General features: G+C 41.1%; 1 protein-coding gene across 1 annotated transcript; it reads left to right on the top strand.

Moving 5' to 3' along the window:
- The first annotated feature begins 1,170 nt into the window (after positions 1-1,170).
- On the top strand, positions 1,171-8,036 carry LOC116055131. Its single transcript, XM_031306930.2, has 4 exons — positions 1,171-1,310; positions 3,344-4,149; positions 4,380-4,549; positions 6,291-8,036. The coding sequence occupies exons 2-4, from the start codon at positions 3,412-3,414 to the stop codon at positions 7,483-7,485; spliced, it is 2,103 nt and encodes a 700-aa protein (XP_031162790.1). The 5' UTR covers positions 1,171-1,310; positions 3,344-3,411; the 3' UTR covers positions 7,486-8,036.
- The last annotated feature ends 1,527 nt before the right edge of the window (positions 8,037-9,563 follow it).

Here is a 9,563-nt window from a genome sequence, read left to right as displayed (position 1 = left end):
CACAATCTCCACCTCCAACATTGCCAAAAGACAAGGAACACAATTCTGCACAAAGCTCGAAGGGGGTCTCGCCCTGTCTTGCCCCCTCGAAGGGGGTCTCGCCCTGGGCGTAATTCAATGTGGAACCGCCACTGCTTCAACTATTAATCAGTTTGAGTCATTTAGTTTCTGATAAAACAGGTAAACTTGTGTGATGTCAGCTTGCTAAATGTTCTAGTTTCTTCTCTCCTCTGTGACAGGAAACGGAATATCTTTGAGTTGTGGACAAAACAAGACATTTATTTTACATTTAAGACAATTACTGTGATTTATTTTAGGCGATATAACAGGCCTAACTGTTTATTTCTTTAGAATGTATTCGTTTTTTTCGTACTTTCATTTTGGTGAATTGTTAAAATACTCTGTGAGAGTCCTGTTATGTTTAATTCGTCAATTTAAACTTTGTTTAAAATATGTTCTGATCAGTTCTGTTCTACCATGTTCTCCTTTCAGTTCATAGCCTGAGTTTGGTTCTGTTTAGTTGACTTCTTTTATGGCCTCAGAACTTCTGTTGCTCTTAGATGTGTTGTTCTCAATATTAAATAAAGTTTGAATCAGATGTTTTGTCTGTGTTGTTGGACTTCAGCAATGAAGCAGAGTAGAGTAAGCTTTTTGTGAAACTGTCATGTCATTTTTAATGTAACTTATTGTAATATCTAATACAACTAACTGGTGAAGCAGTTTGTTGTTTGGGGGATATTTGGCAGTTAGGTGGTCCCTAAGGTTTTTTTTATTGGGTAAGTGGTCCTTGGTCTGAAGTTTGATAAACCTACACCTTCTCTTCTGGGACATGAGTATGTTTCCCTAGGATGGCGAAGGCATGTCCCGCCCCACTCGGCCTTACTCTGCGTCTGATTGGCTAACCCTGGTGTTTACCCTAACCCTAACCAATCCCACTCCTCATGCCTAAACCTAACCCATCCAATCAGGGCGGGACATTCCTTCACCATCCTGGGAAACAAAAAAATTAGCTAAAAAAGTGGCTCCCAGGACAGCACAATATTGTTTCATACATTTAATTAAGATAGGATCAGATGAGACTGTATTGGCTTATGAATGATATTGCTATAATGAGGGTTTGGGGTTTGGAGTCTATGCAGGACTCTGTCTGCAGCTGCTGATTTACAAGAAGTCACATGACTGACAGGAACTGAGCTGCAGGTTAACGCCCAGAGATAAAACTCTGCTGCAGACAGAGGTACAAACACAGAGCCTGAACATCCGCCTTCTCTTCAACCGTTATTTAGACACAACAGGACTTTCAGAAACAAGTAAGAAACTATTTTTCTTTTTTTTGCTTCTCATGCTGCAGATGTTTATGTAAATATCATAGTGTATACTTTATAAAACTTATGATTTGACAGTCTGAAAACACTTTTGCATTTTTAATGCGGAGGAGTTTATGGATTGTAACTCTGGAACTTTTATGTTTAAACAACTAAAGACTGTTCTTCATAAAAAAAAAACAGTCTAACATCCTTAGAGATGGCACTCCTATTTGTACTTTTCTGTCCACTTGGAATTATGGGTGTGGAGTGTGGTTGTCAGTATTGTGATTTGTGTGTGTGTGTGTGTGTGTGTGTGTGTGTGTGTGTGTGTGTGTGTGTGTGTGTGTGTGTGTGTGTGTGTGTGTGTGTGTGTGTGTGTTGCACAGTCCAAGCAAAACATAAAGATAAACTAAACTACATAAACAAACCAAAAAGGAAACCAACAAAACTAGTGAGAACAGGACCAGCAGCAGCCAGCCACTAGCAGAGTAAGTTTGATGTCAGCAGTAATGTATGGCTGATACCTGTGATGAAATATATCCTGATACATTTTTCTCTTTATTTTAACGTGTAGCTGATGTGAGGGGTTAGCCAGATTCAGAGCGCACCTTGTTGCTCCAGTTTGTGTTAACCGGTAAGGCTCCAGCCGCTTATTCTGTGTTGAGTACAGCTGACAGTTTGAGTTACGTGAAAGTAAAGTTCTGAAAGCATATGAGTTGGTTCCTGAAGCCTACAGACAGTGTTTTCAGTCCTGGGAACGTGGAGTTGAACAAACGCATGTTGAATTTGGTCGAGAGTTGTTATCACACTTCAATCGTTGGTGCAATGCTGCTGGAGTGACCTCTTTTAAAAGTCTTTGTGATTGGATTGTCCTAGAGCAATTTAAGAGTTCCATCCTTGGGAATTTTGCTACTTACTTAAATGAGCATAAGGCTATGGATGTTCTGGAAGCAGCAGCTTTAGCTGATGATTATGTCTTAACTCATAAATGTAGTTTTTTGGAAGCGCGCTCTCAGGGTGATTGTGAGGATGGGGATGACAACTGGGGTAACTCCTATGGTGGTGCAGAGTTTTCGTCTGGTTACTCACGTAAGTCTGCATCTAAGGGGCGACCTGAAGGTTCCAAAGGGTGTAATTACTGCCATGGGGAGGGACATTGGAAGGGTGAATGCCCTGTCCTCAGGTCTAAATCTAGTCAGTCGGGCTTTGTCAAATCACGCTCTCAGGGTATATTTGCCCCAGCGTGGTTCTGCTCTAGTGTTGCGCAATGCAAAGATCCTGGTTGTGATGTGTTAAAAGCTGAAAGCTATGATGATTTTAAAACTTTCATACCTGTCCATAAATTGTGGCTTGGTTCGCAGATGGTGTAGGGTGAAGTTGTAGGGGTCCTGTACTGCCTGTTGAAGGGGTGTCTTAAATCCTGGGTAATGATCTGGCTGGCAGCAAAGTTTGGCCTGATGGGATAATGCCCCCTGCGTTGAAGGCTGCGCTGTTTTTTTCAGTGGACCCAGAATATGGTGCTGTTGAGCACCGTGAGCAGTTTACAGTGTGCGCAGTACACGCTCAGCGTCGGGTTGGGGTTGAGTCCTCTCCCGTTGTGAAAGAGCCAAATCTCAGTCCGGTTTCAGTTTCTCTTCCTGATTTTCCCTTGTCTGTTTCCTGCAGTGAGATGGTGAAGGAGCAACATGCTGATCGATCTCTCGTTAAGTTGTTTGAGATTGTTCGTCTGGTGTGAGATCCCTGCTGTGAACACACGAGTGTGCCCTGGCTATTTAAGCCTGGCTGCAGTGCAGCTCTGGTCCCTGCTTGTGGCTGGCTGCTGCTGGTCCTGTTCTCCCTAGTTTCATTGGTTTCCTTTTTTTGTTTGTTGAGGTAGTTTGGTTTATATTTATGCTTTGCTTGCACTGTTCACACATACATAATACCTAATGCACACTTAAACCACTGACAATACTGACAACCACACTCCACACCTTAATAACCCTTAGGGGCGCTAACTTATGAAACGCTCCTGTGCTCTGACTTTGTTCTTTCAGACTTGATCTCTCAGCTGCAGTTTTCTGCTCTCTAGTGCGAGGATCAGGAAGACACAGAGACCTCCATCATGACCACCGCCGACCAGCTGCTGGAGCATATGTTCTCCTGGATCGAGCAGAGGGAGAGCTGTGCCAAGCAGCTGAAGAAACTGGCCCAGGAGCTGGAGTCACTCAGGGAGAAATGCAACGCCAGTGAATGTGTTGGCAGCTCAGTGGCAGTGGTGGGAGCTGCATGTGTGATCGGGGCCGGCGTGGCCACTCTGTTGACCGCTGGAGCAGCTGCTCCATTTTTAGGTTTGTTAGGAGCAGCGTATTCAGGTGTAGGTGTCGCTGTATCTGTGGTGACTAAAATCACTGAGCACTTCTTATCCGGTGCCACCATGAAAGAGGCGCAGAACATAGAACAGAAGAGCAACGAAATTGAAGAAGAAATACAAAAACTGTTCCAGCAACTGAAGGCGGAGAGGAGGGAGGCGAGTTCCTTCACAGACCCAGATGATCTGGACCGACACATCGTGACTGAAATCCTGAGAGCCATGGTCAGACGGAGTGGACTGGATCGGAAGATCAACTTCCACATGCTTGATGATGAGCCACAGTTTTTCTTCGATGGACCAAGATCCATGGGGCTCAACCGGGACTACTTCAGTACTGTAGTGATGGTTGGATTTTTGGGAATTTTAGCATTTTTCACATTTGAAGTTAGAGGGAAAAAATTTAAATTTTTGTTTGCTAAAGGAGCTAAAGAACTCATCAAACGACTGTCTACAACTGCATTTAAAACAACCCTTAAAGGAGGAGCCAAGGTAAGATTCCGTAGAGACATATATTTCTACATAAATTAACAGTAAATCAGAAAAAAAAACATCCACATATAACTATGTCACAATTTTGTTTTCATGATTGGCAATCAATGATTTACTGTATTGAGAGTTTAGATACATGTTCATGTATTGTGCGTTTATGTATTTTCCTCTGAGCTGACAGTCTGATAATATTGAACATTAATCATGTATTATTCCATATTCATGATCAGGTTGTGGGAGGAGCTGTTGGAATGGCGTTTGCACTTTCTGAGGCGATTGACAACTGGAAAGACTCAATCAAGAAGAATCATGTGACTGAAGCGAGCCAATCACTGAGAGATACAGCCGATGCTATTCTAAAGATGACCCGGACATTGAGGGGACAGTTTGATGACATGAAGTATGAAGTTTTCAGTTTACTAAAGTGTATTAAAGTGATTCTCCACCCAGTTAATCCAAAACAAAGGAATTTCACCCATGGGACAGAAGTTCCTGTCCTGGAAGTACTACTTAAGCAAATTGGTATTTTAACCTAAACCTTACCCGTCGTTTTTGGTGCCTAAACTTAACTGTCACGTAGGTCTAACAGTGACCCTTTTGATCATTTTGCATCTTATTTGTAATGATCAAAAAGCCAGTGCAGACTAGCAACACTGTAGGATCAAATTGGGCCAGATAATTTACTTTCAGTAGAGCCAGTTCACTTAAGTCCCATAAAGCTGAAGTGCAACTTCAGATTTTAGATGGTGAGTCTTTTTTTTGGTGTAACAAGAACATTCTGGACACAGGTCTCACTAAAAAACTTGAATGTTCCCATTCTTGAACTCATTACTTGTCCTGAAGAAGTCCAAGACAAGTTGAGTGCAAAAATGTTTTGAAGGATAAAGTTACTTCAGAAAAAATGCATTTATTGCTGCTATAATTATTATTATTGCTAGAATATTTGGCGAGCCACATGGCCAAGATCAGGAAAAGTCGGAGTGCAAATACCAACAAGTCAATAGAAAAATGTTTTGAGTCTGGATTCAAGTACTACAGCACTGTGACCAAGCCCCCAGGAACAGCCCCATGTCTGGAAACAGCCATGGGCTTAGCGGCCAATGGTTTTTAACATGCACTAATGGCCTGGCCATGATGAACACACATAATGAACACGAGCAGACCCATGGGACTGCGCCCGGCTGAGTCACCCTGCACTGCAGGCTCTTATGACGGTTCTCCTGAGATCCTGTATGACACATCCGAATGCTGTTTGCTGTAAAGACTGTAACGTGGATGTTACATTATTAACAACCGTATTGGGGCTAGTAGGTAACGTTGGCGTTAGCTAGTATCACGACATAATGAATGAATGCGAGCTGCCCCGCGGGACTTAGCCACCCTGCACTGCAGGCTCATATGACGGTTCTCCTAAATTCCTGTAGCTGTAATAATGTCTATATGGATGTAAATCATCATGTGTATTAACTTATAATACATCAGAGGATGGTATGCTTTATAGCCTGTGACGTGGATGTAACGTAATACACATCTCTGTTCCCAAACTGCCGGGGCTACCGCTAACGTTAGCTAGTAGCACAACATAATGATTACATCTCCTTGGTTCTCTTAATACATCCATTGTTTATATGATAAGCATTAAACAATGAAAACAATGAAAACACAATGTTTTCTTGTAGTGAATATTTAAGACGATGAACGTGTCTAGCTACTCGTTTTCCACTAGAGAGAAGCTCCTGAATGAGCATGTTGCTAAGACAACTCAAACTGTCGCTAGTGCGCATGTGTTTGATGTCAAGGGCCAGTCAACGTGGAAGATCAGGGTATTTTTCGAGCTCCATGACTGCTTAATGCACTTTTATGCAACTCTCATTGGAATGAATGGGGCTTTGCGCCGAACGCTGTATCCAGTTCTCTTAATACATCCATGACTGTGACCTACGACCAGATCCTACAATTGCTTAGTCAAATTCAGTTAGAGGCTAAAGCCAACATCATGCAAGCCAGCAACATTTCACACAAGTTCTTCCCAATTCTTTTACCGAGATCTCATTTAATTGTAAACATTTGTTTGCTGACCATCATTTTTGTTGTTTGTTTTTGTATGATTCTAACTGCAACTTGACTTGTTTCATTCACAGGAAGATGTTTGATGACATCGCTAAAAGTCAACAACACGAAGAAGAGCTTTCCAATAGGAAAAACAAGACTCAAGACTGTACAGAACAGCCAGAGGAAGAGGAGAGTGATGGTGAGGATGAAGGGAGCGATCAGGAAGAAGAGGAGAGTGATAGTGAGGAGGAAGGGAGCGATCAGGAAGAAGAGGAGAGTGATAGTGAGGAGGAAGGGAGCGATCAGGAAGAAGAGGAGAGTGATGGTGAGGAGGAAGGGAGTGATCAGGAGAAAGAGGAGAGTGATAGCAAGGAAGAGATAGAAGATGATGAAAGCAAGCAGACAAAACGTCATCGAAAGGAGACTCAAATTGAAGAAAGAGAAGAGAGTAAAGAAGTGTTGGAACGGTGTCAGGATCAGAGAAGTAACAGCAGCACTGCCGTGGAAAGCAATCACGAGCTTGAGAACAACCAAACACGTCCTGCAGCAATAAGGGTGGCGTTGCTCAATCTTTGGTCTATGAATAACAAAACATCCCGCATCTTAGAGCTCATAACACAAAACAATCTGGACGTCTTTCTCTCAACAGAGACTTTCCTAAGAGAAGACACCGGAGACAGAGTCCTCCGGGAGGCCTCGCCATCAAATTTCAATTTTTATTATCAGGCGAGAGCTAGTAGAGGGGGAGGGACAGCGATTCAGTTCACACAGACATTGCAGGGTGAACAAATTCATTTTGACTCCCTTGACATAACGACCTTTGAATTTGTTGCAGCAGTTCTGCAACATGAGGAATGGGACGAACCTGTCCTTATTATTAATGTGTATCACAGACCGGGGTACAACTTGACCCAATTCCGCGCATTCCTGAATGAGTTTCAAGCACTGCTGGACCATCTCATATATCTCAACTACAACAGCATCATTGTGACCGGTGATTTCAATATCTGGGTTGATGTTGAAAATAGGCGCTCTACTGATGAGTTTGATTGGCTTTTGTTGATTAACAATCTGGACCAGCATGTACGGGAGCCAACACACCGGGCAGGTCACATTCTGGATCTGGTGATCACCAGAAATGTTGAAATCTTTGATCGCTTTGTCTTGAACAATGGAATATCAGATCATTACACAGTTTATTTCAACGCGAGGCCAGTGTCAAAAGATACGAGGGAGAAAACTAATGAAAACATGGAACAGGACAAGCAGGTGAAGGAGGAATAGAAAGTTTATCAGGTTTAGAAAAATAGAGCAACTTCAACAGTATTATTGCAAATTTGGCTTTTGACAGTTTAATGTAGCTGCTTACCGATTTTTCCTGCTAAAAGCTAAGGAGTTAGCCATCACGGGGTGTCTTTGTAGCCTTTACAGAAGGTTTTCTATCCAGCCTGGAAGTTGTGCCTCTTTTCGGAGTTGTTCAGCAATAAATCCAAACGCTTATATCCAAGATTTATCCACTTGATGCCCATAATTTATCACGTTTTCGGTCATTTCTGCCGCTAGCTCTGTGCTACCGTCTAGTATAAATCTCCCATGATGCTTTGCGAGAGTGTGTTGACATTTTTCAACCAATGGGAAGGCAGGTCCTTCACACAAAGACTATGTAGTGGAAAAGATAGATCACTCCAGCGAATCCGAGCGAGAACAAAGAGTAAAGTGAAAAAGAGAGATAACTCTGGTCTATTACCGTTCTACAGAGAAGAATGGCGTCACTGTTTAGAGATGTGGCATACATTTGGGCCTTTTTTGAAGAAATGTAAATAGTTTGTCATTTATATGAGTTATAATGTTCATTATGTTTATTTTTGCACTGGATGACTCCAAATATATAGAACTGTTTTAGAAAATTGCTGTGTGTGTGATTTCAATAAATATGACATTATTATTTGATTATTGGCATAAGTGAATGTCATGAGGGCAAAAGCGTCTGGACTTTTTTTGAAAAAATATATATATTTAGTCAACTGTATAAGTTATAATGTTTATTTCTTCACAGTGTGACTCCTAATACATATGGGAACTGATTTAGACAGGAGATTGGCTTGGCTTTTATTGATATGTGTGTGATATCAATAAATATCTGTGACATTCATGTTCCGTTTTATTTATTTATTTGTCTTTAAGGTCATACAACCTTTTTTTACATTCAAGTGACCTCACTGCAGCACAAATATTCTAATAGCCCAGTTTGTCCTGAAAAAAAATATTTACATTGATTGACTGTAGACAACAGGGTTGATGTTTTACAAGCTTTTTTAGAAAATAAAACCAGACGGACAAGGAATTGTAAAAATGGCCTCAGGGTGATGAGCGTTAAATGAAAGTAGCCTAGCTAATATTAAAGTAAGGTAAAAAATCAAGTGCAAGAGGACTTGGTTAAAGGTGCATCAAAGATGTTTTGTGTGTGATCCAAGAGACTTCTTTAGATCTGACTGAACGGTAGGGAAATCCAGCTATTAAAGCTGTGTAGGGTCGTTGTCTAGATAAAGTTTGTTAGTGTTTCTGGCTGTTGTAATGACAGTCGTAATGATCATCTGAGACACCAGAGGCCAAGTCTGAACGACCATTGTTGGCGTTCTCACATAAGGCCAAATGTGAGCATTTGTTTAGTCAGTGACACTTTATAAAATGGGGACATTAATTATCATGAATTCATTCATGTAGCTCTTCATGAACTATCAGTAAAGTGCATGGATTAATAGTATCTCATGCACAACTTAATGCAGGAACAATACCTTAATTAACTAAAGAAACGGAATAGTGTTGTAATCATAATTAACTAAATATTACTTCATTACTTTACTTTTTACTAACTTCGAAGTATCTGTACACATGAAATGTCTTGACAATTTTTGGTTTGAGGGGGCACAGATGATTGCTGCATGTGCCACCATTAATCATATCTTATTTATCAACGTTAAAGATGAGCCACAAACATGATGAAGTGATGAAGAAGTAATGTTTAGTTAGTCATGATAACAACACTACTATTCAGTTTCTTTAGCCTGTCTCTTTAACTACAGATGTACCTTAGAAGAAGATATGAACATCATTAATAAATCAGAAATCATGATGATTGAAACACCTTAATGCATTCATTAACGTATTGTTCCTGCAGTAAGTTGTGCACGAGATACATGAATGAACATGAATCCTTGTACATTACTGATAGGTCGTGAAGTACTACATGCATGGATTCATGATAATTCATGTACCATTATTATAAAGTGTTACTGCTTAGTTTCGAGATGAAAGGACAGCATTATAATTAATGTTGCAGACCTCCTCCCTGTTAAGCGACG

This window comes from Sander lucioperca, chromosome 21 (assembly GCF_008315115.2).
Source record: "Sander lucioperca isolate FBNREF2018 chromosome 21, SLUC_FBN_1.2, whole genome shotgun sequence".
NCBI lineage: Eukaryota > Metazoa > Chordata > Actinopteri > Perciformes > Percidae > Sander > Sander lucioperca.
The sequence above is the reverse complement of the archived record's forward strand: the minus strand, read 5'-3'. Positions and strand labels throughout refer to the sequence as shown.

Excerpts from the sequence above, each read along its gene's own strand:
- LOC116055131 (XM_031306930.2), top strand. The coding sequence starts at position 3,412 with ATGACCACCGCCGACCAGCTGCTGGAGCATATGTTCTCCTGGATCGAG. Across the intron at positions 4,150-4,379 it reads CCCTTAAAGGAGGAGCCAAG|GTTGTGGGAGGAGCTGTTGG; the intron begins GTAAGATTCCGT and ends ATTCATGATCAG. Across the intron at positions 4,550-6,290 it reads GGACAGTTTGATGACATGAA|GAAGATGTTTGATGACATCG; the intron begins GTATGAAGTTTT and ends TTTCATTCACAG.